Below are 15608 nucleotides of genomic sequence, written 5' to 3'. Positions count from 1 at the left end.
TAACCTTAACTAGTGAAATTCGTATTCCTCTTGTAGTCATGAGGAAATTAAGTCTCAGAGAGATAAAATAACTTGTTCACAGACAGTCAGTCAAGGGCAAGCTGACCTTAAACTCTGGGTCTGTCAGACCCTAAAGACATGATTATTCTTCCTAACACACTGAAAGCTACATGGTTGTAGCGTGAAGGATGGATTAATGGGCCCATCTTTTCAAGAGATTGGAATTAGGGAGACATTTATGTTGTAGTAGAGAGAATGAAAGGGAGCTAAATAGATGGATATTAGAGACTTGACAAAAGTAGAAATGACTAGGTTTAGCAACCTGTTGGCTATGTTAGTTAGAGGACTTCTGGGTTTCTAGTTTTGATGGCTGGGATATTAGGGCTGTGATTAACTGGCCTGAATAGAAGCTCTGAGACCAACTGATATTTAGATTTCTGTTGAGAAATAAAAGAAAATTAGAAGCCTCCTCCCCACTTCAGTGTGCTGAAGTCACCTAGGGCACCTTTTTTAAACTGCAAACTTTCAGTAACCCAAACACCAGAAAAAAAAAAAAAAAGGTTAATTCATTAAGTTTGGGATGGATAGGGCCCAAGAATCTGTATTTTAATTAGCATCCTAGGAGATGCCGTTATGGGTAAGTTTACAAACCACACTTTAGAAGCAGTTCTTGAAAAGTAATGAAAGTGCAGTAATATGACAGTCAGTTTGGCATTTATTTGGCCTTTTCAGCATTATTCCTTATGATGTTCATCTCAAGTCTTAGACTGAATAGTCTTAGATTAAAATGAGTGTTTAATGTACCATCCTGTCTTATTATTTTAGTTTTAAACATGGCACACTTGCAGATCTTAATATGGGATTCAATGTCATGTGTTTCTTATGAAGAAAAATGTCATGCCTACAAAAAACCCTTTTCCTTGATTTTTCCTAGTAACTTGTAGAGAGTTACTTTCTTTAAAGCTTCACTTCATACCTTCAGAATGTAACTGGTCCATTTTCTATTCAATATGCAGATCGCTCTGAATTGTATGGTGAAGTTGGCCAAGGGTAGGCCCCATCTCAGCCAGTCTGTAGTTGAGACCTTGTTGACTCAGTTGCACAGTGCTCAGGATGCTTCCCGGATCCTGATGTGCCACTGCCTGGCCGCCATTGCCATGCAGCTGCCTGTGTTGGGCGATGGAATGCTCGGTGACCTCATGGAGCTCTACAAGGTGATCGGACGATCAGCCACAGACAAGCAACAAGAACTTCTGGTAAGGAGCCACTTTTTGAACCTGCTGTGGACGAATAGGATCTGGTCCAGTGGGAATTACTTTCAGAATTCCACAGGTTAAAGTAATCAGCTAAGACCAAGAGCATGCTGAAGTCAAAATAGGGTTGGGACCTGGAGCTTTTTACCATTTCCGCTTTTGGTATAGAAAGCCCTATTTTGTTCACATGTAAAACTGCTTTCTTCCTAAGCCCTGTCAAATCAGCTTAGTGTAGCCAAAGTCTTCAATCTGATATTTTTGTTTTATTACAAAGGACAAAAGGAAAATGAAGGTTTTTTTCTTTTTTATACAAAGCAAATAAATGGTGAACCAAACCGTGTATTGTACTTCCAAAAATGTAAGTTAAAGACCTAGTGATATCAATGACCATAAATTAACCCAATTCCTCTTTGCCAATCCAGGACCTCTTTAGCTGTTTAGGATCCAGTTTAGGTTTCAGTACAGTCCTGGGGTTGGGAAAGGTACATGCTTAGAAAAAACCAGAAGGTGTGGAAGCTGTATAATAATGTTTAGTTAAAAGTTCTCCAGGGCTGAGAGTAGACTACGTTCTAAATATGCATAAATTATATGTAAGCTTTAAAGTAGCCACTCCATATTGTTTGTGGTCATCTGACTTTATGGCTTGGGAAAAAACTTAGTGAAATTACTTACTCAAGCCCATTTTATGTTTAATCCTGCAGGGGGCATTGTGTAAAAGATTGCCCCCATTTCATCATTTGCTATCAGGAAAGGTCACCCAGATGACTAAGTGGCCGTCAGTGGTCGTGGGAATCAGGCAGTTACCACAGTCTGTATGGGTCCTTGTATGTATCAGCTTTGGAATACTGAGAAGCAGTTAGCCAAGTTTATTTTTCATTGAAGCAGCATTTTCAATTAATGTTTTTTATTGCTTTTTTCTTAGTACGACTTTAAAGCAACTTTAAATTATGAAAGATAATATTCAAAAACACATAAGGAATAATATGATGAAAGCTTTTATTATTTATTTATTTATTTATTTATTTTTTACCTGTGTTGGGTCTTCATTTCTGTGCGAGGGCTTTTCTCTAGTTGCGGCAAGCGGGGGCCACTCTTCATCGCGGTGCGTGGGCCTTTCACTATCGCGGCCCCTCCCGTTGCGGAGCACAGGCTCCAGACGCGCAGGCTCAGCAGTCGTGGCTCACGGGCCTAGTTGCTCCGCGGCATGTGGGATCTTCCCAGACCAGGGCTCGAACCCGTGTCCCCTGCATTGGCAGGCAGACTCTCAACCACTGCGCCACCAGGGAAGCCCATGATGAAAGCTTTTGCATCCATCACCTAGGTTAAGAAAAAAGTGTTACTAGTACCCTTGACTTGTACCCTGCTGTGTATCTCTCTGATAGTGTCGTCTTCCTTCCTATCAGGATAGGTAACGAATCTCCCGAATTTGGTGTTTGTCATTCCCATGCATGTTGTTATATATTTACTACCTTAGTATATATCCTAAGTGATATGCAATATTTTTGGCATATTTTTAACTTTGTGTTCTCATGCTGCATGTAATCTTCTGCATTTTGCCTATTTTTGCCTGTTTTGTGTGAATCATCTGTACTGATAAGTGTATTTCTAGTTTATCCACTTCACTGCTCTATAGTATTTCATTGTGTGATTATATCATAGTTTATCCATATTTATGGGCATTGTTTCTAATTATTTGCTATTATACACAATGCTCTGAGCAAAGGAATGAAGTGGAAATTTTATAAATGTCAAAGGAAGACAAATTTTGTTCTTTTTTGATAGGCTCTAATTAGTTTTTCACCCTTTTGGATAAAGTTATCTTTGACATTGCATAGAGTTAATGATTTTCTTGACTTTCTTACTTCTTGCTCGATGTTAGGTGAGCTTGGCCACTGTGATTTTTGTAGCCAGTCAGAAAGCACTGTCTGCTGAAGTAAAGGCAGTAATTAAGCAGCAGCTTGAAAGCGTCTCCAATGGATGGACTGTATACCGAATTGCCAGACAGGCATCCCGAATGGTATGTATTATCCTTCTGTGTGAACTGGGTTGGTGAAAATGGCAGATTACGAACCTTAGGTTGTGTGATTGTTACTCCTAGTCCAAACTAAAGATGAAGGTAGAAGTACTTTTTAGTCATGGGATTAAAAGATGATGAAGGAAAGGACCTAATTTTTAGCATATACACAGAGAATGGTATATATGTTGTTATGGGGAAGTTCCATGGGAATTCCAAAAATATGAGCTCTTTCTGGCTGTAGGTGGTTAGCAGCGCTTTCATTTTGTCCTGTGCTCCCGTAAGCGCAGCTCCCTCCCACCCACGTTTGTATTCTCCCCTTTCAGTACACCGTGTCGTTCTTCCCTTTCCCTCTCCAACTTTATCATTCTTATGTGGAAACGGGAAAGTTTTAGTATTCTGTTCCCTCTCAACCATATGGAAAGCCTAATGATTTTTATTAATTTTGTTTGAGAGGAAATATAGAGCTTGGATAGTATAGAAATTCTTTGGGGATAAGTCCAGAGAACAAAATTTGAGAAGCATTATTCTAGGTGATTGAAGCACATGTTCACATTTTACAGTGTTTCTCAAATGGGAGAAGAAGCACTCCTGACAGGATATTTCTTTATTATACCCAACTGTGCCAAGCATCCACGCACTGCAGGACAGTGAGCCTCCCTCGCCCCCAGGCATTAAAGGGCATTCACATCCTCCCACAACTACCCTTCCCTCAGTCATTTCCAGAGGGCGCAGCGCTCCTCTTGGTAATCGCTGGATGGAACTTAACTGGAGTTCTCCCCACCCCACTAAATAGCCCATACAAAATGACATACAATAAGTATTTATACTTTCTATGTTTTGAACTAAAATTCTAGACATGGGTTATAGTTACTTCCATTCATTTTCTCTTTGGAACTGTTTTGGTAGAGAACTTCAGTCATTATGTTACATAAAAGCAGCTCAGCATGTTTTCTCTGAAGAAATACTTAGACTGAGTCTCACAGAGTTATAATGTGAGGAGTGACTGTTAAAACTTATCCAAGGTTTGGGTTTCTCTTTTAGCTGCTACATCAACTAATTCAAGTGTAAGAACCTCATTATCCTCCCCCGCTTTTTTTTCTTAGGGTAATCACGACATGGCCAGAGAGCTTTATCAGAGTTTGCTGACTCAGGTTGCCTCAGAACATTTCTACTTCTGGCTGAATAGTTTGAAGGAGTTCTCACATGCAGAGCAGTGTCTCACTGGGTTGCAAGAGGAGAATTATAGTTCAGCACTTTCTTGCATTGCTGAGTCTTTAAAATTCTACCACAAAGGGATTGCTTCCTTAACAGTAAGTCCTCTTAATTCTCCTTTGGTGATGATGACTTGTGTGATGATGGTCTCCCTTTTCTTTTGGGGCTTATCCTCTTTTAACCTTGAAAAATCTGCTGATATATATGTATTTGGCAGTATTAAAGTAATAAATAGGACATGGAAGTAGATCATTAACCCCTCCCCCACTTTTTAACATTCATAGATTGGTGAACATTTATCATTTTGTTTTTATCAAGTATCAGGCACACATGTGAAGAGGATTGCTGAATCCATGCAGGAAGGGTAAAGTGGAGATACGATCCTCCCTTTCCAGACTCCTGTTAGTCAGACCCCAGCCTGGGTCACTGCTACCGTCAAACATAAACCCTCCACCGCATCTCATACCTGGCAACTACTCACTAAGAAACTAGAGTTTCTTGCTTTGTAAATAAGAAATTATGAGGGATGCTAGTGTCTCACCTTTTATCCCACTGTGATATCCTCCTATTCCAAATTAACAGTCAGCCAGCTACTATTTCCTTTTTTTTTTTTTTTTTTTGCCAAGAAAGAAAGGGTGTGGCAGAGAGAGCAGATCCTTAACATTTCCTTGAAACTAGTTAATATTCCTAAGTAAGAACCTGTTCCCTAAAATGTGCATTTTCTGTATCAATGCAAGGACTTTTTCCCCTTAAGAGTAAAGAGTTTATGTAATCAGCTTTAAACATGTTTAAAGTATTGTCACATGACTTTAAAAATTGTATATATTTAGATGGGGCCATAAAACTTTTGCTACCTGTTTTATATTTATCACATAATCTAAAATATTTTTAATGGTGGGCCATGCAAAGAGAAATGTTTCAAAGTAGAACAAAGAATAAACAGATGTCACAAAAGAGACAGACTATTCAGATTACTGTGGGTACATATCTTTTGAAGAATGATTTATTGATTAACTGCTGTTTTAAAACAGGAATATAGGAATGGCTGCCCTCCATTTTAAGGGGTAGCATTGACTGCTGTGATTCTCTCCTCTTGATTATCCTAGGAAAAGATTGTTGTTGCCTATATTAGGCTAATAAATACCTCAGAAAATGAAAAAGTACAGTTATTGCCTCCAGTCAGTAGGGTAATTTCATTTTCTAGTTGATGTGGAACAGAAAATTGTTAATCATGCAGTACAGTAAATGGTAAGAAATGTGAAACAGGCTCACAAAACAGTGAGGCAGATAGAATTAATATTATGAAAAATCCCATTGAATATTTAATAGTCTTTTAATGATTTGTGTGGTATGTGTGTTTAATGAGGCTTGGCAGTAATTAAGGACTGAATTCTGATGTAGGAAGAAAGTACCCAGTTGACAGAAGGCCCTTGTCTTTGTCTCCGTTCTGCCATTAACACAGGCAAGGGCAGGTTATTGAGCCTCAAATCATCTTTTGAAATGGAGTTCCTTTATTCAACAGACTGTAAGCACTTGCTATGTGCCAGACACTGCTTTGAGGATAAAAAGAAATCAGGAAATGATTCTCCACTTGAGAATAGTCTGGAGGGGAAGGCAGTATGATCTGTACAATCATTTGGAACTTCTCACATTTCTGATTGTACTATACTCTCAGGGTTTTGTTTTGTTTTAAGGTTTTTAGAAAATCTGTTCATTTGACAAGTATGGATTTGACGGTAGCTTTCTGTCTTTTGAACGAAGATGATTTGAGCATGAATTGCCCTTTTACTCTCTGGCACATGAATGTTCTAATTTGAGGTTGTCAGCTATGAGGATTATACTTTTTGCCTTCTTCAACCAAACTAAAGAGAAGTTAAAAATTCTGTGCTTCACCGGTCAGAATGGCCATCAGCAAAAAATCTAGAAACAATAAATGCTGGAGAGGGTGTGGAGGAAAGGGAACACTCTTGCACTGTTGGTGGGAATGTAAATTGATACAGCCACTATGGAGAACAGTATGGAGGTTCCTTAAAAAACTACAAATAGAACTACCATACGACCCAGCAATCCCACTACTGGGCATATACCCTGAGAAAACCATAGGTCAAAAAGAGTCATGTACCAAAATGTTCATTGCAGCTCTATTTACAATAGCCAGGACATGGAAGCAATCTAAATGTCCATCGACAGATGAATGGATAAAGAAGATGTGGCACATATATACAATGGAATATTACTCAGCCATAAAAAGAAATGAAATGGAGGTATTTGTAATGAGGTGGATGGAGTTAGAGTCTGTCATACAGAGTGAAGTAAGTCAGAAAGAGAAAAACAAATACAGTATGCTAACACATATATACGGAATCTAAGGGGAAAAAAAAAAAAAAAAAAAAAAAAAAGGCCATGAAGAACCTAGTGGCAAGACGGGAATAAAGACACAGACCTACTAGAGAATGGACTTGAGGATAAGGGGAGGGGGTGGGGTGAGATGTGACAGGGTAAGAGAGTGTCATGGACATATATACACTACCAAATGTAAAATAGATAACTAGTGGGAAGCAGCCGCATAGCACAGGGAGATCAGCTCGGTGCTTTGTGACCATCTAGAGGGATGGGATGGGGAGGGTGGGAGGGAGGGAGATGCAAGAGGGAAGAGAAATGGGAACATATTGTATATGTATAACTGATTCACTTTGTTATAAAGCAGAAGCTAACACACCATTGTAAGGCAATTATACTTCAATAAAGATGTTAAAAAAAAAAAAAAAAAAAAAAAAAAAATTCTGTGCTTGTGGGGCGCTATGGCAATGTTGGGTGCCTAATTTCCCAATGGAGTGTTTAATGAGAGTTACCTTGCTTCTTAGAAATAAAAATTGTAAAAAGTGTTTGTATCAGTTTTCCATGCTGTGTAACAAATTACCACAAATTTAGTGGCTTAAAACAACACCCATTTATTATTTTACGGTTTCTGTGAGTCAGAAGTCCAGGCATGACTTAACTGGGTCCTCTGCTCATGTTGTCACAAAGTTGCAATCAGGGTGTCAGCCAGGGCCAGTCTTGTCTGAGGCCTGGGCTCAGGGTCCTCTTCTAAATTCGTATAGTTTTTGGCAGGATTTATTTCCTCACAGCTGTATGACTTGTGGAAGCTTCAGGGCATGCAGGAGAATCTCTTACCTTCAAGACCCTCTTTTAATGGACTCACCTGATGAGGAGAGATCTACCCAGAATAATCTCCCTTTTGATGAATATAAAGTCAGCTCATTAGGGACCTAAATTACATCCTCAAAATCTATTACCTTTGTCATATTCCATTAGATAGAAACAAGTTACAGGTTCTACCCACACTTTAAGGGAGATTATATAAGGTGTGGAGACTGGGGCAGGGGTGGGAGTGGAGGCATGAGTTAGAGGAACGATTTTAGCAATCTGCCTGCAATGGTGGGTTTTAAATTTATTTTTTATTTTATTAAATATTGAATAGGTATGATATCTACATATATATTATGTGGAGTATATAAAAATATCAAATATCCAAGTATACCTAGCACTCAGTTTAGGAAATGGGACATTACCATTTCCTTTAAAATTCATGTGTGCCCCTCCATGTTTGTATACCATTTCCTACCTCACAAAGGTAACCACCATCCTGAATCTGTTTTTTTTATAAGTTTGTTTGTTTGTTTATTTATTTATTTTTGGCTGTGTTGGTCTCCATTGCAGCATGCAGCCTTCTCATTGCCGTGGCTTCTCTTGTTGTGGAGCACGGGCTCTAGGCGCACGGGCTCAGTAATTGTGGCACGCGGGCTCAGTAGTTGTGGCGCACGGGCTTAGTTGCTCTGCAGCATGGGGAATCTTCCCGGACCAGGGCTTGAACCCGTGTCCCCTGCATTGGCAGGCGGACTCTTAACCACTAACCACTGCGCCACCAGGGAAGTCCCCATCCTGAACCTCGTATGTACCATTCCCTTGCCTTTCTTTACAATTTTAACATGCTTTTCTTTAACTCTTAAGGTATTGTTTTATGTTGCTTGTTTTTGAATTTTATATAAAAAGGAATCATGTATTTTTCTTTGACTTGCTTTGGTTATCTAAATTATATTCCTAAGATTCATCCATCTTGTTGCATATAGCTTTAGGTCAGTTTCACTGCTGTATACCCATGTATTATATGATTATACATCAATTTATTTTCCCATTCTAATGTTGATGGAAATTTTGATTTTTCCAGTTTTTTGTTATTAAAACATTACTGCTGTGAACATTCTTGGACATATTTTGATGCACCTATGTAAAGGTTTCTCTAGGATACTGATTCTCAACTGGGGATGATTTTAGCTCCATTTGGCAATGTCTGGAGACATTTATGGTTATCACAACTCGCCAAGGTGTTACTGGCGTTTAGTGGGTAAAGGCCAAAGATACTGCTGAACACCCAGCGATGCACAGGACGTCTCCCCTCAACAAAGAATTATTTGGTCCAAAATGTCACTAGTATACTGAGATTGAAAACCCTTTCTCTAGGGCGGTACTCAGTCAGAACTATGTATCTGCCCCCTGCTCCAATTTAGAAATGTGTGAGGGGTTTGTCCCAGTGATAGAGGGGTTGGAGGGACTGCTGTTGGCCTAATGGTCAGTGGCTGGAGATGCTTAATCTCCAGAAATGCTGAGGATACTCCTGCCCCTATTAAGAGATACTGATCTAAAATACTACCTTGGAGTGGAATTGCATAAGGTATATACATCTTCAGTTGACTAGCTAATACCAGGAGTTTTTCCATAGTGGTTTTACAAATTTACAATCCTTCCAGTAGTGTATAAGAGTTCCTGTTACTCTACATTTTCCCCCTCACTTGGTATGTTCTGGAAGTTATGATTGGAGTTTCCCAAATTACTAATGCAATTAAACTTTATATATCTATATATTTGAGGTATGATTGATATATAACATTGTATTAGTTTCAGATGTGCAACACGACTCGATATTTGTATATATTGTGAAATCACTACAGTAAGTATGGTGACAGTTAACATCCGTCACATACGTAGTTACAAAATTTTTTTTCTTGTGAAGAGGACTTTTAAGATCTACTCTTTTAGCAGCTTTCAAATATTCAATATAGTATTTTTTTAATTTATTTTTTCTTCTAGTTTTATTGAGATATAATTGACATACAGCACTGTATAAATTTAAGGTGTACAACATAATGATTGACATACATACGTCATGAAATGATTACCATAATGGGGTTAGTGAACTTCCATCATCTCATATAAATACCACATTAAAGAAATAGAAAAAACAATTTTTTTTCTTGTGGTGAGAACTCAGGATTTTACTGTCTTAACAACTTTCATATATATCATACAGCAGTGTTAGTTATCTTTATTGTGTTGTATTTATATCCTTATATCGTTATATCCTTAGGACTTACTTATAACTGGAATTCTGTACATTTTGACTACCTTCATTCAGTTCTCCCTCCCAACCCCCACCCAGCCTTCCACCTCTGGTAGCCACAAATTTGATCTATTCTTCTATGAATTTGTTTGTTCATTTGTTTATTTACATTTAATGACCTATGAAATTCAGTTCCTAATGCGCAGCATACTGATTCAGTATTTGTGTATATTTCAAAACGATACTATGATAAGTCTAGTTGTCATCTGTCACCATACAAAGATGTTACATAATTATTGGCTATATTCCCCATATGGTACATTACATACCTGTGGCTCATTTATTTTGTAACTGATAGTTTGTACCTCTTAATCTCCCTTAGCAGTTTCCTCTCCCCACCTTCTTCCCCTCTGGCAACCACCTCTTCTATCTGTGACTCTTTCTGTTTAGTTATGTTTGTTCATTTGTTTTGTTTTTTAGATTCCACATATAAGTTAAATCATACAGTATTTGTCTTCGTCTGTCTGACTTATTTCACTTAGCCTAATATCCTCTAGGTCCATCAGTGTTGTCACAAATGGCAAGATTTCATTCTTTTTTATGGCTAATATTCCATTGTGTATATATATATATATATATATATATATATATATATATGCCACCTCTCCCTTATCCATTTGTCTATTGATGGGGACTTAGGTGGCTTCTGTATCTTGGCTATTGTAAATAATACTGCAGTGAACATAGGGATGCATATGTCTTTTTTAATTAGTGTTTTTATTTTCTTTGGATAAAAACCCAGAAGTGGAATTGTTGGATCATGTGGTAGTTCTGTTTTTAATTTTCTGAGGAACTTTCACACTGTTTTCCATAGTGGCTGCACCAATTTATATTCCCACCAGAAGTGCACAAGTTTCCCTTTTCTCCACATCCTCTCCAACACTTGTTACTTGTGGTCTTTTTGATGGTAGCCATTCTGACAGGTGTGAGGTGGTATCTCATTGTGGTTTTGATTTGCATTTCCCTGGATGAGCATCTTTTCGTGTGCCTTTTGACCATCTGTATGTCTTCCTTGGAAAAATGTCTATTTAGGTCCTTTGCCCATTTTTAATTGGGTTTTTTGCTTCTTTTTAATGTTAAGTTGTTTGAGTTCTCTGTATATTTTGTATATTAACCCCTTGTTAGGTATATTGTTTCCAAATATCCCATTCGGTAGGCAGCCTTTTTGTTTTGTGGATAGTTTCCTTTGCTGTGCAAAAGCTTTTTTAGTTTGATATAGTCCCATTTGTTTATTTTTGCTTTTGTTTCCCTTGCCTGAGGAGGCATAACCAAAAAAATATTGCTAGGTAAGACAGAGAATACTTAGCTCAATAAGACAGTATTCTGTCAAAGAGTGTACTTCCTGTGTTTTCTTCTAGAAATTTTATGGTTTCAGGTCTTACATGTAAGTCTTTAACCCATTTCGAGTTTATTTTTGTATGTAATGTGAAAAAGGAGTCCAATTTGATTCTTTTGCATGTAGCAGTCCAGTTTTCCTAACACTATTTATTGAAGATGCTGTCTTTTCCTCATTGTATATTATTGCCCCCTTTGTTGTAGATTAATTGACCATATATGTGTGGGTTTATTTCAAGACTCTCTATTCTGTTCCATTCATCTGTGTGTCTGTTTTTGTGCCAAAACAGTACTGTTTTGATTACTGTAGTTTTGTAGTAGAGTTTTAAATCAGGGAGTGTGATACCTCCACCTTTGTTCTTCTTTCTCAAGATTGTTTTGGCTATTTGGGGTCCTGTAAGGTTTCCATATGAATTTTGGAATTATGTGTTCTAGTTCTGTGAAAATTGCCATCTGATATTTTGATAGGGATTGCATTGAATTTGTAGATTGCCTTGGGTAGTATAGGCACTTTAACAATATCTTTGCAGTTTTTGGTGTTGTCTTCAGTTTCCTTTATTAATGTCTTACAGTTTTCTGAGTACAGGTCTTTTCCCTCCTTAGATTTATTCCCAGGTATTTTAAATTCTTTTTGATGTGATTATAAATGGTATTGTTTTCTTAATTTCTTTTTCTCATAGTTTGTTTTTTAGTGTATAGAAACAGAACAGATTTCTGTGTATTAATCTTGTATCCTGCAACTTTATTGAATTCATTGATGAGTTCCTGTAGTTTTTTGGTAGTGTCTTTAGGATTTTCTATATATAATATCATATCATCTGCAAACAGGGACATTTTTACTTCTCCCTCTCCCATTTGGATTCCTTTTATTTCTTTTTCTTGCCTGATTGCTGTGGCTAGGACTTCTGATACTATATTGGATGAAAGTGGTGAGAGTGGGCATCCTTGTCTTGTTCCTGATCTTAGAGGAAATGCTTTCATCTTTCCACCATTGAGTGGAGAACAAGCTGTGGGCTTGTCATATATGACCTTTATTATGCTTAGGTGTATTCCCTCTATACCCACTTTGTGGAGAGTTTTTGTCATAAATGGATGTTGAATTAGGTCAAAAAGCTTTTTCTGGATCTGTTGAGATGATCATATGGTTTTTATTCTTCAGTTTGTTAATATGGTGTATAACATTGATTTTTGAACCATTCTTGCGTCCCTGGCATAAACCTCACCTGATCATGGTGTATGATCCTCTTTATGTATTGTTGGATTCAGTTTGCTAATATTTTATTGAGGATTTTTGCATCTGTGTTCATCAGTGATATTGGCCTGTAATTTTCTGTTTTTTGTGGTATCTTTGTCTGGTTGTGGTATCAGGTGGTGCCAGCCTCATAGAATGAGTTCAGAAACATTCCTTCCTCTGCAGTTTGGAATAATTTGAGAAGGATAGGTGTTAATTCTTTTCAAAATGTTTGGTAAAATTCACCTGTGAAGTTATCTGGTGCTGGACTTTTGTTTGTTGGCAGTTTTTTAAATTACTCATTCAGTTGCATTACTGGTAATTGGTCTGTTCTTATTTTCTATTTCTTCCTGATTCAGTCTTGGAAAATTGTACATTTCTAGGAATTTGTCAGTTTCTTCTAGGTTGTCCCTTTTATTGTTGTATAATTGTTCATAGTAATCTCTTATGATCCTTTATATTTCTATGGTGTGGGTTGTAACTTCTTTTTCATTTCCTATTTTATTGGTTTGGGCCTTTCTTTTTTTTCTTGATGAGTCTGGTGAAAGGTTTGTCAGTTTTGTTTATCTTTTCAAAGAACCAGCCATTAGTTTCATTGATCTTTTCCATCGTTTTTTTAGTCTCTATTTCATTTATTTCTGCTCTGATCTTTTCCTTCTATGATTTCTTTTGTGTGTGCCTTTTAAGAGTGGAGTCTCTATTTCCCACAGCCCTCTGGCTCCCCCCAAAATAAGCCCTGCTGGCCTTCAAAGCCAAGCATTCTAGGGGCTCCCAGCTGGGAAGCCCAGTGTGGGACTCAAAGCCCTTGCTTTTTGAGGAGAACCTCTGCAGTTTGTAATTAGCCTCCCATTTGTTGGTCACCAACCTGGGGTATGGATCTTGACTATACCATATTTCCACCCCTCCTACCCATCTCTCTGTGGTTCCTTCTTTACACCTCTAGCTGTAGAAGTTCTTTTCTGCTAGTCTTCGGGTCACTTTCATTGATATTTGCTCTGTAAATAGTTGTAATTTTGATGTGTCTGTGGGAGGAGATTAGCTCAGGGTCCTTCTACTCTGCTATCTTTGCCACTCCCTCACAATATAGTCACCATGCTGTGCATTACATCCCCATAACTCATTTATTTTATAACTGTACTTTTTGACCCCATTCACCCATTTCATGCACTTCCCTACGCCCACCTCTGGCAACAATCTATCTGTTCTCTGTATCTATGAGCTTGGTTTTTGTTTTTGTTTTTAGATTCCACATATAAGTATAAGTGAGATCATTCGGTAATTGTCTTTCTCTGTCTGACTTATTTCACTTAGCATAATACCGTCTAGATCCATTTGTGTTGTTACAGATGGCAAGATTTTATTCTTTTTTATGGCTGAATAATACTCCATTTTGTGTATATATACCACATTTTCTTTACTTATGTATCAATGGACATTTAGATTGTTTCCATATCTTGGCTATTGTAAATAGTGCTGTAGTGAATATGGAGGCGCAGATATCTTCTTGAGTTAGTATTATTGTTTTCTTCAGATAAATACCCAGAAGTGGAATTGCAGAGCCCTATAGTAGTTCTGTTTTTAATTTTTGAGGGACTTTCATACTGTTTTCCATAGTGGCTGCACCAATTTACATTTCTACCAGCAGTGCACCAGGATTCCCTTTTTTCTACATCCTTGCCAACACTTGTTATTTCTTGTTTTTTTGATAATAGCCATTATAACAGGTGTGAGTTGATTTTTGTGCTTGTGGTTTTGATTTGCATTTCCCTGATGATTAGTGATGTTGAGCCTATAGGCCATCTGTATGTCTTTGGGAAAATGCCTATTCAGATCTCTGCCCTATTTTTTTTTTTTTTTTTTTTTTTTGGCTGTGTTGGGTCTTCGTTTCTGTGCGAGGGCTTTCTCTAGTTGCGGCAAGCGGGGGCCACTCTTCATCGCGGTGCGCGGGCCTCTCACTATCGCAGCCTCTCTTGTTGCGGAGCACAGGCTCCAGACGCACAGTCTCAGTAATTGTGGCTCACGGGCCTAGTTGCTCCACGGCATGTGGGATCCTCCCAAACCAGGGTCCGAACCCATGTCCCCTGCACTGGCAGGCAGATTCTCAACCACTGTGCCACCAGGGAAGCCCCTCTGCCCATTTTTTAATTGGATTATTTGTTGTTGTTGTTTTACTATTGACTTGTATGAGTTTTCAAATGTATTTTGGATATTAACCCCTTACTAGATACATGATTTGCAAATATTTTCTCCCATTCATTAGGTTGCCTTTTCATTTTGGATGTTCTAGATACCAATCTTTCGTAGGTTATATGAGTTGCAAATATTATCTTCTGATTTGTGGCTTTTTATCACTTTAAGAAATGTTTTCCCTTCAGGTCACTACCTTTACCTTTCTCTGTAGAAGTCACTTTTGATTTCTGAAACTATAGATTAGTCTTGCCTTGTTTTTCATTATTATTTAAGGAATCATGCAGTATTATGCTTTTGATTCTAGCTTCTTTGCTCAGCTTTATATTTGTGTGATGCATTCATGCTTTTTGTTGCATATTGCACTAGTTCATTTTCATTTCATTGTGATATTCTTTTGGATAACTGTTATAACAATCTGTTTATCCATTTTCTTTTTGAGAAACATTTGAGTTATTTCCAGGTTGGGGCTATTTAGAATAATTTGACTATGAACTTTCTTACACACATCTTTTGGTATAGGTATGCATATCTTCTGGATGGTAGTGCTGTGCCATAGGATACACTTAAGTTCAGCTTTAATAAATACTACCAAAAAGTTGCCTATGGTGGTTTCCAGTTTATACTACTATCAGTATAAATGCCTTTTGGGGTTCATAGTACTTCTGGGATATAAGGCTTGATGACTTTGATCAGTTATGGAACATTTGGCCTTTATCTCTTCAGCCAATGCTTCTGTCCCTTTCTTCCTCATTTAGGACGTAGTGCACCCATGATAATTCTTTTTACCATGACTCATATATCTCTTATATTCTCTTCCTCATTTTCCACCTTTTTATCTCTCCATACTTTAAATATTTTCTTCTGACCTATCTTCCATTTCCATAATTCTCACTTACGTTGTGTCTAATCAGC

General features: G+C 37.7%; 1 protein-coding gene and 1 long non-coding RNA gene across 3 annotated transcripts in view; one reads left to right on the top strand and one right to left on the bottom strand.

Moving 5' to 3' along the window:
• INTS7 (integrator complex subunit 7) overlaps nt 1–15608 on the top strand; it is an 88900-nt gene that overhangs the window by 46458 nt on the left and 26834 nt on the right. For both annotated transcript variants that reach the window (XM_082471455.1, XM_082471456.1), the window contains 3 exons: nt 1017–1256; nt 3133–3270; nt 4374–4580. In XM_082471455.1, coding sequence (XP_082327581.1) covers nt 1017–1256; nt 3133–3270; nt 4374–4580 — 585 coding nt within the window. The remainder of the gene's footprint in view (nt 1–1016; nt 1257–3132; nt 3271–4373; nt 4581–15608) is intronic.
• Nucleotides 12761–15608, bottom strand: part of LOC309665729 — a 202620-nt gene continuing 199772 nt past the window's right edge. Inside the window, exon 2 of the long non-coding RNA XR_014266652.1 lies at nt 12761–14634. This is a non-coding gene — a long non-coding RNA (uncharacterized lncRNA). The remainder of the gene's footprint in view (nt 14635–15608) is intronic.

Source organism: Balaenoptera physalus (genome assembly GCF_965194825.1).
Source record: "Balaenoptera physalus genome assembly, chromosome: 1".
Classification (NCBI taxonomy): domain Eukaryota; kingdom Metazoa; phylum Chordata; class Mammalia; order Artiodactyla; family Balaenopteridae; genus Balaenoptera; species Balaenoptera physalus.
The sequence above is the reverse complement of the archived record's forward strand: the minus strand, read 5'-3'. Positions and strand labels throughout refer to the sequence as shown.